This window comes from Phyllopteryx taeniolatus, chromosome 9 (genome assembly GCF_024500385.1).
Source record: "Phyllopteryx taeniolatus isolate TA_2022b chromosome 9, UOR_Ptae_1.2, whole genome shotgun sequence".
NCBI lineage: Eukaryota > Metazoa > Chordata > Actinopteri > Syngnathiformes > Syngnathidae > Phyllopteryx > Phyllopteryx taeniolatus.
Genome location: NC_084510.1, coordinates 1,353,601 through 1,375,041, shown reverse-complemented (window position 1 = coordinate 1,375,041; position 21,441 = coordinate 1,353,601). Strand labels below are relative to the sequence as shown.

The following is a 21,441-nucleotide window of genomic DNA, read 5'->3' as shown; positions in this document are numbered from 1 at the left end:
GCAGACAACAGGGCCTTTCCCACGTTTAACGGTGGCTTGTCTTTTATTTTTTATATAATTTGATTCCTGCAACGCGGCTATTTTTTGTGTATTTAACCAACCATTAAAGCCGTGTTCGGTTATCCCTGTCTCTAAATATTAAATTTTATCAGGATCCTGTTTCTTTTTTTCTTTTAAATTTAATTTAATGAACCTCCAACCTTTACACTGCAGTGTATTCCTGTTTTTTATTTTACTACTTCCTTTCCCCATTTGAAAGAATTTGGTTCAGTGTAATACTACCTAGGGTAGTCTAGAACACTGTTTTTTTTTTTTTTTTTTTTGTTTTTTCAGTAGGACGGTGATTCAAATTTACTTTCTGTGGTAATTCTCACTTCAACTCTTTCGAGTGGAGAATTCTTGCCTTTGCATCCACAAAAGTCCACCGTTTACCTTCCCACTGTTTTGCTATGGAATGAAAAACCTAGTGGTTTCCCATTTCCCATTTACACTCTCATTCAAACAGTTTTCATTCACACTGGCTTGTCAGAGGACTCCGCCGTCCCATACGGAATTTAACTACGTCTGTCAACAGCTCATTAGAGGACTCCGCCATCCTATACGGAATTTAACTACGACGCCACGAAACTTGCCTAGTTTCTTTATTCATTAAACACGGAATTTAAGTACGTACAGGACTCCGGCATCCTCGCGGAATATGTCGGACTCCGCCGTCCATTACTTGCCAGTGACTAGTATTACACAAGGTTTATTAAACACGGAATTTAAGTACGTACAGGACTCCGCCGTCCTCGCGGAATTTGTGGACTCCGCCGTCCTTTTTCCTAAAAATTTTTTTGAAATTTAACTCACCAGTCGTCTTCAATCCTGTGGATTGTCGTCAACCTTCAGATCCCAGTTGAGGAGAACGAAGACCAGTCCCGTAAAGGGTCTTACTTGCCGTGGCCACGGTCTCTTAACTGGAAGTCGGCTCCACAACTGGAATCCTCGGGTGTGTTGACATCCGGCTCGAAGGACCAATTTAATGTTGGATTTATCTTACCCAACATTATAAAAAATAGACACAAAAGGAATGAAGACGCTGGTTTCTTTTTCTCATGAGGAGGGCGTATGGGAGATTGTTCAGATCACAGCCTCTCAACACGCTCTGAACGCCCCCCCCTCGCTCCTGCATTTATTTGAAATAGGAGGGATTTACAAATCATAATGTTCTAAGCAATAAGACACAACACAAAATATTTTATAATAAGAGGGTTTTTCCCAGACATACTATTCTAAACAATAAGACACGACACATAATATTTGATAATAAGAGGGTTTTTCCCAGACATAGTATTCTAAACAATAAGACACGACACATAATATTTGATAATAAGAGGGTTTTTCCCAGACATAGTATTCTAAGCAATAAGACACAACACAAAATATTGGACCAACACTTGTCCCGACCCGACCACATCCGATCACGTCCTTGGTCCAGGCGCCCTTCCATCGGATGATGCTGAGTCATCTTTTCGAAGGCGAGACATCTAAAATCGTCCATAATACTAATGCAAGCTAAGCAAATAAATGATAACTTCTAGAATATATTTAACATTTACTAAGATCAAAAATTGTAGGTGCTAAATTGCTTGTTCACTCTAACAGATTGCGCACGCTGTTTGTTGGCCGAGTTGATCTCTTACTTTTGTGGCACAATTGGCAACAGGTATAAAAGTTGCGAAGACCACCCTATTTTTTGTGCTTTAGCCAGCTCTGATGCTTTTGACGAAAGAAAGGAAGCCTGGCTTTTAGTCCGTTTGTACGTTCACATATAAATATTTGCAATGTAGAGTCTGTTGTTTTCATGCTAACACATTTACAGATACCAATACACTGCTGTATTTAAAAACTGACTAAGAGCTGTCCATGAAGTCATCTATTTTTTATTTTTATTTTATTGACCCTTATCCAGGTATTTGCAATCCCAACCTGGCTGCAGACAACAGAGTAATACAAAGCAAAATAGAAGCAAATACATACATACAAACTGTACAATGTGATATAGTAACTAGTTACAACATTACACCATAGCACATGTAGAATAAAAGGTCCTAAAAGGCATGTGAGCGGATGTTATCGAAAGCTGGAGAATTTGCATGAAGAAAAATGTAATTGGCTAAATGCCAAGACATTAGAAAAACATGTTTTTCTGAATAAATATATAAATACGGTGTGGACTCGAGTCACATGACTTGGACTCGAGTCATGAATTTGATTACTTTAGACTCGACAATATATTAAAAGACTTGAACCCATAGACTTGAAAAGACTTACTACTTTGACCAAAGCACTTAGAAACCAACATCAACACTCTCTTTCTATAACTATGTGTGCAACATACTGTTCTATTACAGGAAAATATGATAAGTGATAACATAATGTTGAATGTCTTAACTATTATTAGGTCAAAGTGTCCCACACGAGGATTGCTAATGTGAAGCTAGTTCTTATTATCTTTTAACAGTTAACTCATTCCCTGCCAATGCCGTCCAAAGACGTAATTCAGAATCGAGCTATTGCCTGCCAATGCCGTCTATAGACGTCAATGGCGTTTTTTTTTTTTTTAACGGGGATGGGTGGGGGAGAGTCTTCTGCAGTTTATGTGTGATCGTCAAGCCTCTGGATCACTGCAATTGTTGCACCCTGTAGAGGGCAACAATGCGCTGAACGTCCCTCCCTCAGAGGAAGAAGAAGGAGGAGGCGGGGTGCAAGAGACAGTGAGAAAAGACCAGCATAATAGTGGAAAAGAGAGAAGACAAAATTAAATAAAATCTAAAACTAAAAATGTATTGCTCCAAGCCAAGAAAAATATTCCTGCGACCGACAGGAATGATGCCTTAACTCATGCGGGGGAATAAATGATGACGCTCTGAGCCAATCACTGTGAAGCAAAGCTATCGCGGAAAATGCCGGGCCATATGGCGAGATGTTCTTGGCCGCTTGCCAGCTGATCATCTGGCGACCAGGATTTGAGTAAATGAGATCCGGAATCGTCAGATGAGTGAACTCCTTCTGGAGCACCTGGAAGCAGCCGAGTTTCATCCCGAGCTTCCGCCGGATGATAATTGAGACGAAGGTAACTCGTTTACAGCTAGCATTAGCTACATTTAGTGATCAAACATTCTCCTTCAACCCTTATCACATAAACATAATTTAGTCCCACTAGTTCACATTACAATGTAACATCTGTTGCCACTACTGATTTAAATTTTACATTTCCAGCTCGTCCATCTTGCAGTAATGGAACACCCACGAGTCGAACGTCTTTTAGGATTGCGACAAAGAAAAGTAATGTTTTTTTCCCCCCATGCAAAACACATCATCAATAAAAAGTATTCTCTAGTAATCGTATGCAAAGGTCATTCTTTCACACACTACCTAAAGCAATGGTTTAATTTTAAAAACTAAGTCATAGTATAACATTTTAATAGAATAACTGAAAACATACTATTGATCGGTTTTGAAGGGGCAATAAACTAAACACCCCGCTTGACGATTGGCTTTGAAGGTGCAAAACGTTTGATCAGCCCCGTAGTTTTCTTATAAAGGTTCAATGCACTTGTTCATCAAATTTGTTTTGTTAAATAAATATGGATTTTAAAATATTAAATATATAAATGCAGTATATAATATATACATATTAATTAAATATTAAATATAAATATTATAAATATTCCCCCCAAAAAAATATTTTGTTGGTAAAATGACTCAAAAGGACTCAAAACACTTGCAACTTGACTTTTACTATGAAGCCATGCTGTTTGCAGAATGTGGTTTGGCATTGACTTGCTGAAATAAGCAGGGACATCCCTGAAAAAGACATTGCTTGGATGGGAGCATATTTTGCTCCAAAACCTGCATGTACCTTTCAGCATTAATGGTGTCTTCACAGATGTGCAAGTTACCCATGCCATTGATACTAACACACCCCCATACCATCACAGATGCTGGCATTTGGACTTTGCACTGACAACAATCCGGATGGTCCTTTCCCTCTTTGTCCTGGAGGACACGCCGTCCATTATTACCAAAAACAATTTGAAATGTGGACTCGTCAGTCCACAGCACACTTTTCCACTTGGCATCAGCCCATCTCAGATGAGCTCGGGCCCAGAGAAGTCGGCGGCATTTCTGGGTGTTGATGATATATGGCTTTCGCTTTGCATGGTAGAGTTTTTAATTTGTAGCTGTCGCCACAAACTGTGTTAATTCACAATGGTTTTCTGAAGTGTTCCTGAGCCCACGTGACAATATCCTTTACACTATGATGCCGGTATTCAATGAAGTGCCACCTGAACAATCGGAGGTCACAGGCATTCAATGTTGGTTTTTGGTCTTGTCGCTTACGTGCAGAGATTTTTCCGGATTCTCTGAATTCTCTGAACAACTGAGCCTTTCGGGGATGCTCCTTTTATACCCAATCAAGACACTCACCTTTTTCCAATTAACCTTTTCACCTGTAGAATGTTCAAAACAAGTCTTGTTTTGAACATTTCTCAACTTTCGCAGTCTTCTGTTGCCCCCCTCCCATCATTTTTGGAATATGCTGCAGGCACCAAAATAAAAATGAGAGAATATTTGCAAAAACAACAACAAAAAAACAATAACGTTCACCAGTTTAAACATTAAATATATTGTCTTTGGAGTGTATTCAATTGAATATACAGTAGGTTGAAAAGGATTTGCAAATCACTGTATTCAGTTTTTTTATTTTTAATTGGAATTGGGGTTTGTAAAGCGGTTGTTTTGTCATTGTTTGTCTTGTTCCATTATACAGTATATGTTCCACCTATCTATTGTCAGACTTTACAGCTAAAAAAAAGTATATCAGATCAAAAGTAAACCTTTGAGGTGAAAGCAACTACCTGAAGAGTTAGAAAGCTACAGAGAAAGAGCCTAGTTTTATCTTCAATTGTTAAAGGACAGAGGTTTTGGACAAAAAGAGTCTGCCTGCCCAATTCATAATAATCAATTACAAGAAACCAAGAACAGATTGGTTATTCCGACTGAGCTCCAGAGAAGAAAGTTCCACAAGGACAAGCATGAAAGAAAAGTGTCAGGTATTGAGTGGTGTCTGGTTACCTCAACATACAGCATACCACTTAGAATTAAGCCCAGATTTACCAAATCTTTCTTTCTTTTTCTTCTTCCAAAAAATTTTAAACAGCGACTCCTGGATATTTTTAAACCTGTGGGACAGTATTTTGTAGATACAGTCAGTTGTTGCCATATTCCAATATTTTTTTTTATACCCCCTCACCATTACGTGAGCGTGGCCTGTTAATTAGGACAAGCTTGCTATTAGCAACGAAACCAGCAACAAGATGCCTCCCTTTTCCACTGAAGACTATCACAAACTGCTACAGAAGATGGCGGTCTTGGAAACGAAAATCCACTGTCTTGAAATGTATATGATGTAAATGGACAGTCAGGGAATGAAACCTCTCCACCGATGTCTCAAAATGGTGAGCAGAAGCGTGCAAACACACAGCCACTTAGCTCCACAAAGATGACGGATGTGGACTGTGGAAACGGTATTGGATAGTCCTGCAGTTCTCCCTGGAATTTACTGGGAGCAAAGCCTAAACATGTGGAACAACATATAAAAGTGAGGACAGAACACCAGCAGATTACTGAGGAATCTGGCTGGCCTGTGTTCCGTGCTTCTGCAACCCCTAGAGAGTGGCCGTGGACGGTCGCTACAGCGAAGGCCAAGAAAAGAGGACGCAAGTCAATGCAAAACATTGACATCAGACTTACAAATAGATTTGAGCCACTTTTACAAGACCCTGGCAAAGAATGCTCATCCCCCACCACCACTGAAACGTATGAAATTAAATCATTCAAGAAGAAAATGCCACCCCAAACGTTAATAGTTGGTGATGGAGCTGGATGTGAAACGTTTTTGCAGTGAGAAGAACACCAGAGTACTGTTTTACCAATGATATGGTGTCTGACATCTCTAAAAAAAATCCTGGAGATCGCAAATGAGCACCAAACTGTGAAATCTGTTATTATACACACAGGGGCCCTGGATGTTGTCAAGCAGCAATCAGAGGTACTGAAACGAGATTTCATTGATCTCCTCACAAAAGTGCAATGTTTAGATGCTAAGGTTTTCATAAGTGGACCTCTCCCAACGGTACGATTTGGAGATGAACGTTTCAGTAGGCTCAGTCAATTAAATAAGTGGCTCAAAGAAGTGTGTACTGCGCTATCTGTGAGTTTAATTGACCATTTCTGCATTTCTTTTTGGGGAGTGCAGACATCTTTACAAGGCAGACGGTTTCTGTCTAAATAGACAAGGGATTAAGTTATTGGCTGTCAAAAATTTGTTTTAACTGTGTACGTCATTCAGCGGCCCAAAAGGAAAGCATTGGCATTGTTGACGCGGCTGAATGACAAAAAGCGCAGGTCTCCAGTTGTTCCCAAATGGCACAGGTGGAGTCACCAGCGTCACCCCAACAATCAGAGGAACGAATGAGGAATGAGATGAGGCAGCACTTAGAATCACCCACACCCTTCACTGCCCATTGGAGCAAAGCCCAATGCAAAACTCGCTCTCTACTAGCCTAAATGCCCTGTTAGGTTTGACGGACAGGATGAAGGCTATTGTCAATATTGGAATCCAACGCACACCTCGCCAAGATCTTCCTCCCATCCCCCCTCGCCTGAAACCAACGTCCACTAAGATGCGAAGGGCCCCTCCTCCACCCATGAAGAATCTTATCTCCAAATCTGACTGATATGTGCGGGATCTTTTCCAGAAGTCAGACCCCTATGGAGATCAGGCATTTTTCATCCCTGTAATTACGATGGACAAAAAGTTGGTCAAAGTAATATGGCACAAAGAAGACGCTGCCTAAAGAAAGGTTTCAAGCCGAAGTCATCGTTAAGGCCAATCAAAAGGGCTGGATGGGCGAGGAGAAAATGAGAGAGTGGCTGAGTGAGGTGTACGTAAAGAGACTGGATGTTTTTTCCACGCGTCACCGTCCCTGTTGATCTGTTTTGACCTTGTTCTGGTCAGAACCCGAGCTGCAGCATTCTGAATGAGCAGCCGCTGTTTAATGCTCTTTTGGAGGAGTCCAGTCAGAAGAGGATTACAGTAGTCTCGTCTACTTGAGATAAAAGCATGGATGAGCTTCTCTTGGTCTGCTGGGCACATGCAAGCCTTCACTCTGGATATGTTATTCAGCTGCTAAAAGGCAGTTTTAGTGATTGATTTTATATGACTGTTGAAAGTCAGGTTGGTGTCATCAACACACCAAGGTTCCAGACTTGACTCCAGGTATTTGCTAACACCAATCCTTTACTGCCAAATTTTTTTTATCTCGGTTTTGTGTGGTTTAATTGAAGAAAGTTGTGGCTCATCCAGTTATCTGTTTTAGTGCCACAACCTCTCAACTGAAATGTAGTCATCTGGAGACCTTGCTAGATATAACTGTGTGTCATCTGCATAGCTGTGATAGTCAAATACTGAGGTTTTGAAGAATTCGACCCAAGGGTAGCATATACAGGCTGAGAAGAAGGGGTCCAAGAACTGATCCTTGAGGGACCCCATATGTCAATGCCCTTCGATCAAACACTTCCAATGGTTACTAAATTACTCCTTTCGTCCAGGTAGGACCTGAACCATTTCAGGACTGTTCCATTTAGTGCTACCCACGTTTCCAGCCTGTTCAGCAGTATGTTATGAACTATATCTCTATCAAAAGCCACACTGAGATCCAACAAGACCAGAACTGGCACCTTTACTGAATCAGTGTTCAACGTTATATCATTTGGCAGTTTGGTAAGAGCTGATTCTGTACTGTGTTGAGTTCGGAAATCTGATTGAAATTTGTCAAGAAGTCCATTTAAGTTCAAGTAATTGCTGAGTTGATTAAAAACAACTTTCTCAACAATCTTGGCTATGAAGTGAAGATTTGAGATAGGTCTATAGTTTGCTAACATGGAATCATGCAACGTTCTCTTTTAGAAGAGGCTTAACGGCAGCTACTTTAAGAGCTTTAGTAAACATGCCTGACTGAAGTGAGCAATTGATTATTTGCTGCAAACCAGGCAGTAGTGATTTCACAATAGTTTTGAAAAAGTCAGATGGCATTTAGTCGACAGCTAGTTGACGATTTCAGCTGCTGAACAATTTTCTCTACAGTATTTTGGTCAACTGTATCAAACTCTGACATGGCAATAGAGTTTTTCCTGGGTGGGTTTAGATGTAGCATCATTTTATCGTTTTGGCTGATTTGAGATGATACTTAACCAAATGGACTGTATTTTTTCACGAGAATTGCAAAAAAAGTCATTGCATTTATCTACTTGAAGAGTTCTGGAGCTATCTGAATCGGGGGTTTGTGAGCTTGTCAACCACAGCAAACAGAGTGTGAGTGTTGTTGAGGTTCTTACTCATGTTTTGAGAAAAGTGTGTAGCCCTGACTAACTCTTGGTTAAAATTACTGTTAGAGGTTAGGAAAAGAGAACAAAGAAAAGTCGCGGTACAGGTATAACCTGCCGACCGTGCAAACCTCTATTGCCCGGTTCTTTTATTCTGGTCGAGGTAATACTTCAAGGATTCGGCCGGATGAAAAGTTTAACAATTTATTCGAAAATACAAAGTCAAACAATAAGGCGCTGGGCTCTCCCACACTTGGTTCAGAATAACGGCCATGTAGAAGAGCCTGTTCTTCGCCTCCGTGTTTGGGGTCCGTTAAGAAATTCAGTCCGATGCACCCATCGCACCCTGAGACCGCGGCACCCAGACACAGTGTGCTAATGAACGTGTTGGCTATTGTTAGGGATATGTCAGTACATCCGCCATATGGAATGTGTCATTTTTGCTTTAATCAGTGGCACACACACTAACAATGCTCTGAGTTACCGAAGGTTCTTAGGTGCAGCGAGCGTGTTCTGAGTGAACTTCCCAACGCACCCTATGTTGATATGTTGTGCATTTGTTGTGTCGGTGCGACTAAGTGTAATGGACTTATATGTTTATAAGGACATCTGGGTGTGTATTTGTAATGGGATGTATCAAACAAAAGTGTATGCACTGTTGTGTAAGCATGCAGCCAGTAATTTCTATCATTACAAAGAGTTTGTCTCTAGAGGTCATAGTGAGGTCAGAGTGAACTTCCCAATGCACCCTATGTTGATATGTTGTGCGTTTGTTGTGTCGGTGCGACTCAGTGTAATACACTTATATTTTATAAGGATATCTGGGTGTGTTTCTGTAATGGGATGTATCAAACAAAAGTGTATGCCCAACCAGGTCACCTCACAAACATGGTGGGTGTGTGTGAACTATGTGTATCCTATATGTAGACCCCCATACCCAACACCGAAGTACCCGGCCCCCCAATGGGTTTGACATAAACTCTGGCACCGGGCGGTGGGTAGATGTGTGTGACAGTTGGAAAAACTAACAGTGTGTTTTGAACAGAAGCATGGGGACTAACTCCCCCTAAAGGTCCGTGAGGTCTTCGGACCCCCATACATACAATGAGCAGCCTAAGCAATAAACTTTCCCTGCAGCAGCGGTACCATGTGTTAACATTAGCGACATTGTGTAATGTTGACACTGCACTAGAGTCCAACGTTGACATCAGGCCAAAGATGATATCCAGTTCCAGGTCGTAGCCAAATCCAAATCCAAATGCCGCCACCTCCAGTCGGACCTCAGATGTTTCCTCCTCCGGATCCTACAGGAGGGCCATCCTTTCTGCCATCTGTTATGGGGGGGGGGGATGCTTCTCTAGACGACCCACCGCTCAGTCGATGCATCTGATGATCAGCGCCTAATGAAGGGAATACAACAACCGCAAAACACAAAAGCCCCAAGTATGTGCCAATTGAGATTATCCCTTTCCATTTGCCAAACCATCTTTCCAGCAGATCATGAAACCAGTCAGTTATTCCTGATTGTTCTCTAAGTTCATTAGCTAAGGCTCTCAGACCGTTAAGCGTTTTGGTGAGCACACACCTCCTCTTTCTGCCACTATGGAGTCGAGTTTTATTCTGGTTGAGATAATGATTGGATGAAAAGTTTAACAATTTATTGGATGAAAAGTTTAACAATTTATTCGAAAATACAAAGTCAAGCAATAAGGTTGGTGAAGGTACGGTGCTGGGCTCTTCCACACTTGGTTCAGGATAACGCCCATGTAGAAGAGCCCGTTCAGGCTTCAGCCTGCTTGTTTTATGGCCAAAACTACTTCCCATCGTGACGTCATGCAGTCTCGTACCAATCCTAGCTTCGCCTCAGTGTTTGTGGTCCGTTCGGAAATTTAGTCTGATGCTCCCATTGCGCACCGAGACCACGGTACCCAGAGACAGAGCGTGCTCCACTTTCTATAACTTTACTAATGCACGTGTTTGCTATTGTTAGGGATAAGTCAGCACATCTGCCATATTGAATGTGTCAGTTTTGCTCTTATCGAGTGGCAGACACACTAACAACGCTCTTAGTTACCGAAGGTTCCGGGTTGCAGAGAGCGCGCCCGGAGTGAACTTCCCAACGCACCCGATGTTGTGTGTTTGTTGTGTCGGTGCGACTAAGTGTAATGCAGTTATGTTTATAAGGATATCTGGGTGTGTATCTGTAATGGGATGTATCAAACAAAAGTGTATGCAGTGTTGTGTAAGCATGCAGCCAGCAATTTTTTACATTTTACAATGACTTTGTCTCTAGAGGTCATAGTCAATATGAGGTTTAGTCTTTTTCAACTTAACGTTGTGCTTTCCTACACTATGATTTAGAGGCCTTTACCATCGTAGTGCTCCTCTACGGTGCTTTAGGCGGCCTCAAGGTTGTCTTAGTTTTAATAGAAGTGACGGCATCCATGACATTTGACATTTTCTAGGTGAACTTATCTAAAAAGTTCATCAACTGTCTCAGCATTCACAGTTTGTGACACTATGGTCTCCATAAAGTTAGTGCTGGTACTCACAGTGATGTATCTATTCATAATGGACACAGAGGTTGCCATAACCTTTGGGAGGAATCTGTTATTCAAAGAACACACAAAAATAATCAGAAAAAGCCAAGTCCTTAATGTCAACTGTCAACATCCTTAGAGACTACGAAGTCAAAGATGTGACCTTGAGTGTGGGTTGGACTCTTTATAGCTAAGAGAGGGCAAATGTGTCCAGTATAGCAGAGAATTCTTTGTAAAAAAATTTTCATGCTATTGTGCTACATGAATGTTTAAGTCTCCCGTTATGACGACATATAGTAGTTTTAGTCAGTACAGGTCACTGATAGCAGTTATGAAAATGTCTCCATAAATTTGCCGTTGAACGTACCTTGGAGGTCTATAAATTATGAAAACAATAACCTTTGAATCAACTTTTACTAAAAAACATATTCAATAGAGCTAAAAAAGGTGCCAACTTCATTGGAATTGGGGTTGTATATAAAGCATCAAATATTGTTCACATCCACATTTTCATTATGTATAATGTACCTGTGGATGAAGAAGCAACGCTTGTGACCAGAATGTAAGCGAACATACACTGGGTATGTTCAAATAAACGGAGCCAGCGAGTCTCCTTTCAAATATCCACTCTCGCTTTTATTCTCACCAACACCCTCTCTCTTTCGCAACCTGCTTCTTCCTTAACTATTAATCTATCTTTTCACGGTTTAAGGAATGTGATAAACAAGATACTGAATACACAGCATTAAACACCTATACAGGCTCTCTGGGCTTCCACTTGTTGAATCGCTCATGTGCGGGGGTGCGTCGGCAACTCTGCACGATGGTCCGGTCTCGTCGGGTTCAACCACGTCGCGCAGTGTGCGACTGAGGAGGTGCGGGCATTTTTGTCCATATTGGCAAAAGATGAAATACAGCAAGATGGAGGGTGCGACAAGAAACGAGCATGTCACCATAATCCCGCTATCCCACTTTCGATTGATGCCTGTTGTCATGGAAAAGCAACCGAGGCCAGGGCAGGAAATGGAAAAGCGGCAGTTCATGCACAATGCCGTACAGTGAAAATGTCAAAATCGTTCATCCATCCAATTTTTGTACCACTTATCCTCACTACGGTCACGGGTGTCTAAATCAGATACTACAACCCCAATTTCAATGAAGTTGGGACGTTGTGTTAAACATAAATAAAAACAGAATAAAATGGTTTGCAAATCATGTTCAACCTATATTTAATTGAATACACTACTATGCAAAGCAAAAGCCATTTATCAACAACGCCCGAGCTCATCTATGATTGACTGATGCAAAGTGGAAAAGTGTTCTGTGGTCCGACGAGTCCACATTTCATATTGTTTTTGGAAATTGTGGACGTCGTGTCCTCTGGGCCAAAGAGGAAAAGAACCATACGGACTGTTACGGACGCAAAGTTCAAAAGCCAGCATCTGTGATGGTATGGGACTGTGTTAGTGCCAATGGAATGGGTAACTTACACATCTGTGAAGGCACCATTAATGCTGAAAGGTACATAAAGGTTTTGGAGAAACATATGCTGCCATCCAAGCAACGTCTTTTTCATGGACGCCCCTGCTTATTCCAGCGAGACAATGCCAAACCACATTCTGCACGTGCTACAACACCGTGGCTTCATAGTAAAAGTGTGCGGGTATAACACTGGCCTGCCTGCAGTCCAGACCTGTCTCCCATTAAAAATGTGTGGCGTATTATTAAACGTAAAATAAGACAACGGAGAGCCCGGACTGTTGAACAGCTGAAGCTGTACATCAAGCAATAATGGGAAAGAATTCCACCTACAAAGCTTCAACAATTAAGTGTCCTCAGTTCCCAAACGTTTATTGAATGTTGATCAAAGAAATGGTGATGTAACACAGTGGTAAACATGACCCAGTCCCAGCTTATTCGGCTGCAGTTGCAGCCATAAAATTCTAAGTTCATGATTATTTGCTAAAAACAATCAAGTTTATCAGTTTGAACATTAAATATCTTGTCTTTGTAGTGTCCATCCAGCAATTTTCTGAGCCACTTCTCCTCACTCGGGGCGCGGGCATGCTGGAGCCTATCCCAGCTAACATCGGGCAGGAGGCGTGGTACACCCTGAATTGGTTGCCAGCCAATCGCAGGGCACATACAAACAAACAACCATTCGCACTCACAGTTACACCTACGCGGCTCCAACTACCGGAGACAAATTACTTGTGTGTTTTTTGGACATACTTGGCAAATAAAGATGATTCTTATTCTGAACTCTTTCGTAAATCGAGGACTTCCTGTAGTCACAATTACAATTAATTAGTGTTGTTTCGTTCAGAAGAACGAATATTTTTATTGAATGAACTGAACCGAATCAGTTTATGAAATGATGAGTTATTTTAGCTTGGTCGCCGCCGTGAGGTAAGCGAGTCGGCTTAGAGCGGAAACGGAACTGCTGAAGCGTTCTGTCACTTACTCTGAATCTTCGGCGAATGACCAATGAGCACCCAGTGTGCAGGCGGGGACGGGACTTCATTCAACCTACTGCCATGTGATTTGCGATTTGCCAGCGTTGTCACTCACTTCGGCGAATAACCAATGAGCAGGCGGCGTAAGGCAGCACCGAGGAGGCAGGGGAGGGACTTAAGTGAACTGAGTGATTTGCTCAGTGTCCTGGTGTACTGAGGAACTGAAGAATGATTCGTTCGTTGAACTTATCATTTGCGATCCGTTAGACACGAGTGATTCGTTTGTTGAATGTCTTCGTGATCCGATAAGGAGCAATGTACTAGTACGATGAGTGATTCGTTTGCGCAAGTAACAACATACTACGCAGTGAACCTCTGTATGAGTGATTTTAACCACAAGTCCTGGCAGTACGGTGAGTGAGCAGAAAGCCCGGGTGGCGGGGGCTGGTGTCAGAAAAGTCACACCGGCCGGCTAGAGCCTCGCTGGACATCAGGGGACGCGGCGGGATGGTCGGTAGCTGAACTCGTTGCACGCATGTTCACGACTCACAACCAAAGTCGATGTTCGAGAGCTTGCAAAGAGAGAGATAGGTAGGTGATAATTTAGCCAATGTTTTTTGTTTTGTCCTAGTTTACAATACATAGTCCTCCGGTGAATGTGTTGAGTGAACGTGAAGCTCACGGATGGATCATTAAATGAATGAGGAAGCACTTGAATGATTTTGTGCAAAAGAACTGAACAATTCGGTGAACGAATCTTTTGAATGAGCTGATTCGAATGATTCAGTACACTCAAAAGAACTGCCGTGCCCATCACTAATTTACATCTGTGTTTGGATGGTGGGAGTGTGGAACGGAAGGAGTACGAAACAGTCTATGGCGACAGTGACGGCGACCCCCCTCAGAAAAAAAAATCATCGAATCTGTACGATTCACGAAAATGGCCTATTTTGACTTCAATACGGCGAATTTCGCCAAAAGGCGACTGATTTGCATGTATGTTTACAAGTGTTTGTGTCTCTCTTTACTGTGCAGGTATGAGTTTGGCTCGGCCCTCTTTGTGGGGTGGGCAGCAGCAAGTCTGACTGTACTGGGGGGCTCCTTGCTGTGTTGTTCCTGCTCCAAAGAGGACATGCAGGGCCAGCAGTATTACCGCCAGTCACAGCCTTCCACAGCAAGGGAGTATGTGTAAACCCCAAACCACTCCCTTTTGTCATCAAAACAAATAGTTTACTAGGAAATATTTCAGACCGCAACCCATCTTTGTTCAGATTATGTCTCCCATCGCAAAAATATTATGATGCATACACATAAAGATCACGATTACAGTGTCATAGTCACACCGAATAATAACTTGACAAATATCCACCACTAAAATGTAATATTAATGTGAAAACTATGATAAGAATCAACTTTCATCAGGTGGCTTGTGTTGCCACAATTTGGAGGTGAACTAATTGTAAATGTCTATCATAACCCATGTCGAGACGTTTTTAGTTGTGTTTATCAAAATCAAAGCAGAACCGTGACTTGTATTAAATTTAATCCACTCGTGGCCCTTAACAAAATAAAAATTGCGAGACTGAATTCAAATAACAACAACAGTTTGCTCAAAATAATAATTAAAAAAAAATATTTAAAAAAAAGATTCCAGAAGAATCATAAATATTTCTTTCAATGCTTTGGCCAAAAAGAAATACATAGAACAATAAGCCTTTATTTGATGGGTGGCACGGTGAACGACTGGTTAGCACATCTGCCTCACAGTTCTGAGGACCCGGGTTCAAATCCGGCCTCGCCTGTGTGGAGTTTGCATGTTCTCCCCGGGCACTCCGGTTTCCTCCCACATCCCAAAAACATGCGTGGTAGGGTAAGTGACGACTCTAAATTGCCCGTAGGTGTGAATGTGAGTGCGACTGGTTGTTTGTTTGTATGTGCCCTGCGATTGGCTGGCGACCAGTTCATGGTGTACCCCGCCTGTCGCCCGAAGATAGCTGGGATAGGCTCCAGCACGCCCGCGACCCGCGTGAGGAGAAGCGGTTTGGAAAATGGATGGATGGATGAATGTCATTACCGTTGTCTTATTTTGTAATGTGTAAACAAACAGCAAAAAAAAATAATCATCTGACATTTGATGATTTCAAGAGTGCTAATATCGGCCAATTAAATCGGTCGGTCCGTAGTTATTAATATGATTGTTATTATTTATTATTATTATTATTAATAATAATAGGAAAACATGAGACAAACACTGGAAAAGCTATATAAATAGAGACATTCAAACAAATAAAACGTGTGCTTCATTAAACCTACTCCGACAAGCACAATTGATCCAAAATGTTATTTGAGTAAATATGATAAGGTCGCTCGGCCCATTAGCGGGAAAGCGGGCGACTGCTCAGAGCAACAACCAGCGTCTCTCTCTCTCTCCGCGCATTAAAAATGTAATCTTGAGAAATAACCGCAATCTTTAAGAAATCTACCTGTAATCTGATTACATCCTTTTTTTCAGTAACTGTACTTGATTACAGTTCCTTTTTTCTCCCCACAATCCATGACTGTTTCCACGATTGTTTTTAAGGGACCATGAATTGTGGCTCTGCATTGATTTACACCCGATCCCCCCCGCCCCCCCACTTGACCATCAGTTTTCGGCCCCCCTCACTGTCCATTTTTAAAACTCTTCTTCAAATCCACTTTTATTTTTTGGGGCTTTTAACTCAGCACGATACTCTGCAATGTTTTAAGTGTTTTATTGTTTTTAACCTCACTATTAATTTGTTTTATTTGTCCTCTGTTTAACTGTTTCCATATGTTAGAATTTTCTATAATGTACAGCACTTTCCCGTGCGGCTGTGGTTGTTTTTAAAATGCTTTATAAATAAAGTTGAGTTGAGTTAAATTCATAATTGTCTCAGGCTACTTCAATTAAAAATTCTTAAAACTGTAAAATTATATTTCTTGAGACTTCAGAAGATTTCTTTCTCTTCTTTATCCAAGCCGGAAAAAATAACGCAACAACTAATAAATGCAAAACGACCTATGACATGAGTTTGAAAGGTCAAGTCAGCACAGTTGTCAGCGCTCTACCAGTTTGTTTGTTGAAACTTTTGAATCTCAACCTTTCAGGAATTACTTTTCCGATATCAAGAATCAGAGCGAGCTCTTTCCGAATATATCCGTCACCAGACACCGAGATTCCACATTTTTCAATTCCATTTGACTTACTACTTTCCAGCTCATCATAAGCAGTTGTATAGATTGTCTACCCTTCTGCCTTTTAATTCTATTCTTCTTTTACTTCTCTCTAATTCAGGGCAGAGTTGTTGAGTGAAACTAGTTTCCCTGACTGATCATCTTTTTATCAAGGATTTTCCGACTGTCCAACCAGTTTCTTCTCCTTCCTGTTGCCTTTGACTCACATATTTCTGACAGAAGAATATTTATGTATGTAAGATTTATTAGTCTTTTCTTGGACCAGTTCCCCAATTAGAATTGGACCAATTAGAATTAAAACGAATTCAAACACAGTTCACCATGTGCACCTCCTGTTAAACACTGCCCTGAAACTTGAACTGTTATTTGTCATGTTGGTTTGTGATTCCCCTTTTTAGCAAATATGAACTCTGTTTTGTTATGTTGTTTTTTTTCAGATTCATTTGTTGTTATTATTAGAAAAGCAATATTTTCCCTAATTGAAATGCAAACTAAATGTTTACTATATCCCGCCAGAAACGGGGAGCAATACAGCAGAACCTCCAAGGTTGATACAGTCTTTACCCTCAGAAATAATGGAAATATTAATAAACATGGTCAAACTGGCATCATCTACTACATTTGATTCCACAGCCAATTTTCAAGGATATATAACATTCTAACTCCCAGACAAGTGTAACAGCACTATTTAGGTATTCAGTAAATGTATTGACAAATGGTAAGGATATACTGCAGGTATGGTGTGAAGGCATTTGCATCACAGAGGCCCGAAATGTATTGTTAAAACATCTTTTATCAATGTAAAAATAAGTTAGCATGCATATTCGTGTTGCAGAAAAGCCACAACAAAAGTTAATGCTAAAAATTAATGGGAGTCATTTAATGTTCTGAACTGCATTCTTGTGATTTGACGATGTCTTGCGTGATTATACTTTTGAACACTTAACATTCTGTGCGGCTTAAAGGAGACATGCATTTTTTTTTTTTCACAATTGAAATCAATTCCCAGGTCTTGGAGGTGCTTTCAAGTACCTAGCTGGATAACATTTGATTTATAGAGCACTTCTCACAGAGAGGAATAAGCATCTTCAACTTGCTGAGGAGAAGGCAAGCGCCCATAAAGCATAGAATAAATTGTCCCTCGCGGAGGCACGGCTTCATTACCAAGGCGGCAATTTACATTTCACAAATAGTGTTGCAGATCTGTGCATCCAGCACATGACACATCAGCAATAACAAATACTGAACCGCCAACCAAAAGTGGCGGGTCTTTGCCCAGCCAAAGTGCCCAAGTCATGGACCGGAGAAACCCGGTGAGTGGCAGTGATATAAATGCGGCCCACTCTCACGTCACAATCTGGCAAAATTCAGAATGGCTTGCTCGCAGACACTTTTTGTGGAAATGGGCAGCTCATAAAAGATTTACTTGGTTGTGTATTTCAGACTTGATGGGCTGGCGGACTCCACCTACGAAAGCATTTGTACACAAGCAATTCAAAAGTCATGTTGTACTTCGGGGAGTCTTCTACCTCTGTGTAGACAGTAAAGCCCTCAACTTGAGGAGTAAAAAAAGATTTATGAACTAGTTAATGGGGGGGGAAAAAGGATTTTACAATTTCTGTTTCTTGAATAATTAAAACTTTAAATTATATTAAAAATGTGATTAATTGTGACTAAATGTAGGTTTCATTACTTTGGAGGTCTTGTATGGCAGAGACATAACGACAAAACACATTTTGGATCTTGCCCATGACTCTTCATTGGCATTTTATTGGATTTATACTGTACGTGTGAAATTACTCGACCTGTCATAACACCCAATCATACGTTTGAGATCTCAAGCATATTGGATCATGCAGAGCTCTGTATGGGCTTTTTTGCCAGTCCCCAGGTGGAATGGAATGTTTATACTGTATATGAATACTTTCTGTTTCACCGTGTTCACATGAATGACAGAATAACTGTTGTGGATGATCACCAGTCCTGCCTCACTGCCTCATGTACCAGTTTGCTCAAAGAACAAAAATGTTTATTTTGTGTATCACCTCATTAGTGATATATTCCTGACTGTTTCTTTCAGAATAAAGAAAGAGGATTAGCTCTGTCCATGAATCATGTTTTGTCTTATACCACTTCAGGACCTTCAATGTGTTCCCACACGTATTGCTTCTTCAAGATAAAGTAACCTTTATTAGTCTCACAATGGGGAAATTTGCATTGTTTCAGCAGCAATAGTGGATACAGGACATTAAAAAAAAAATGCAGGCAGAAGAATACAGGAAAATAAACCATTGTATGTGCTCAAGCATATGATATACAGTATTGCCAAAAGTATTCGGTCACCTGCCTTGACTCACATATGAATTTAAGTGACATCCCATTCCAAACCCATAGTGTTCTATATGACGTCGGTCCACCCTTTGCAGCTATAACATGCCACGCAAAAGATGCCACCCGGCACCCCAGCCTCGCACTACCGCCGCTCCCCGCCGAGGTAGACGTTAACTGCAGAGTCACACGCGGACTCTAAATTGATCAACGCCATAAACTATCTTCAACAAGACACAGACATTTGCTTTGTGAATCACGGCTGCCTGGCGCTTCAAAGCGGAGACCCAAGGACGCCGAGTTCGCCCCCGGACGCTAAGTTAATTAACTCCCCGCCAGTCGAAGGATTGCACCAACAAAGGCGCCTCCACCCTGTTGAGTACTGCGACTTGGGAGTTGGAACAGGCAACAGCGACACCCACGGGCGACGGAACGACACTAGAAACATGGGTTCATTAGACGGTCTGTGACTCGACTGGGAGGTAATATTTGAAGAACGCCACTAGTGACTGTATTGCTGAAAACCTGAATGTCTAATGTCGAATATGTTGTTAACTGAACCAGATGAAATGTTCCACCCCACACCATAAATGTCACAAAGAAAATAGTAATGTTCTCCACACCACACAACATTTGAAACATTCAATACAAGTATGAAAGAGGATGAGTGTGGAACAAAGCAGGGTGTGGAAATGGTCTCGTTATCTTAAATCCAATAATTAGTATTTTATTCCACTGCTTTTAAACGACAAAATAATCCTAAAATGGAAAAAAATAACACCAAAAGGCAGTCCAGCCCTCGGTGTTCACGAAGGTGGTAGAAAAGGAGGGCTCGGGTTGGGTAAACCCTCCCTTTTTGACCCGCTCCATAAGCCGGAGCTGAGACCAGTAGAGAAGCTTTTTGGAGTTTTGGTGGAGAATAGTGAGTATATTGGTAGAGGGATGATGAGGATGAAGCTGCCAGGCAAGAGAGCTCGTGGAAGACCAAAGAGAAGTTTGACAGATGTAGTGAGGGAAGACATGAGGGCAGTTGGTGTTAAGAGAGGAGGATGCAGGAGAAAATTCCATGCTTACATGGAAAAGGATGACGCGCTGTGGCGACCCCTCACGGGACAAGCCCAAAGGAAAAGAAGAAGAAGGTGGAGAAGTCTTCCTTTGGTCTCACCCCGACCAACTCGTTGACGACCGGGCCGGGCAGGATGCCCACCTCGCCCGAGGTGGCAAGGACACATCGGATGATCCCTGGCTGTAGAGCCTCCTGCCTGCGCTCCGAGCCACCCTGCTTGGGGGGCCGAGCACAGTCCAAGGGAACGGCGGCGGACACAACGCGACCGCTTCGAACATCTGGCAAACAGAGACACCTGAGAGACGTCCTGCCTGGGAACTTGTTGGCCTCCTTTTTTTCCTTCCTCCCTTCCGTCGAATCCACCTGTTCCCAGTGCGGACCGGGCCGGGTGAACACTCGGGAGCCTGACTCGCCTGCCTCAAACGTGTTCCAGACACGTAAGTCCAACATTGCGGTCTACTAAAAGTACGTATTAGTGCATATTTGGGTTTATATTAACGAGAACAGGAGTCCTCAGCTACACGCATTCACTACACGCCCATTCCCTTCCTTTGCCAATGTTCATCTACACCTTGTTTGTTTTGTGTTTGTCTGTGTTTTATCCTGTAGAAACCCATTTTTTATTAAATTTTCTATCAAATTCACCACTTGCATTGATGGTGTGTGTTTGGGTTCGGAACAAAACCTCTAGAAAGTCTAGAAATTCCTAAAATGTAGCCACCTTCCGATAAGAGACTGATTAAAAAAGGTTTGTCGTCATTTCGCCTCAAGTTAAACTTAAAAAAAAGTGGTGCCCCTCATATATATATCAAACATCTTGATTTATAATTTAAAATTACGATAACTCGGAAGTGACGCAGGCGCATAATCACTACTCTTCTGGGAAGGCTGTCCACAAGGTTTAGGAGCGTGTTTATGGGAATTTTTGACCATTTTTCCAGAAGTGTATTTGTGAGGTCACACACTGATGTTGGACGAGAAGGCCTGGCTCTGCGCTCTAATTCATCCCAAAGGTGTTCTATCTGGTTGAGGCCAGGACTTTGTGCAGGCCAGGCAAGTTCATCCACACCAAACTCGCTCATCCATGTCTTTATGGACCTTTCTTTGTGCACTGGTGCACAGCCATGTTAGAAATGGAAGAACGGTTCCCACAAAGTTGGGAGCATGGAATTGTCCAAAATATTGGCTCCTTCAGTTCCAGTGAAAGGAACTCTGAAGGATTCAGCATACCAAGAGCTTTTGGACAATTAATTGCTCCCAACTTTGTGGTAACAGGGACAGCCCTTTCTTGTTCCAACATGACTGTGCACCAATGCACAAACCAAGGTCCATAAAGACATGGATGACAGAGTCTGGTGGGAATGAACTTGACTGGCCTGCACACAGCCCTGACACCAAC

At 41.8% G+C, this 21,441-nt stretch overlaps 1 protein-coding gene across 1 annotated transcript in view; it reads left to right on the top strand.

Annotated features, from left to right (window-relative positions):
* cldn19 (claudin 19) overlaps positions 1-18,752 on the top strand; it is a 29,640-nt gene extending 10,888 nt beyond the window's left edge. The window contains exons 4-5 of the mRNA XM_061785679.1: positions 14,468-14,614; positions 16,749-18,752. Coding sequence (XP_061641663.1) covers positions 14,468-14,614; positions 16,749-16,785 — 184 coding nt within the window. The 3' untranslated portion in view covers positions 16,786-18,752. The remainder of the gene's footprint in view (positions 1-14,467; positions 14,615-16,748) is intronic.
* The last annotated feature ends 2,689 nt before the right edge of the window (positions 18,753-21,441 follow it).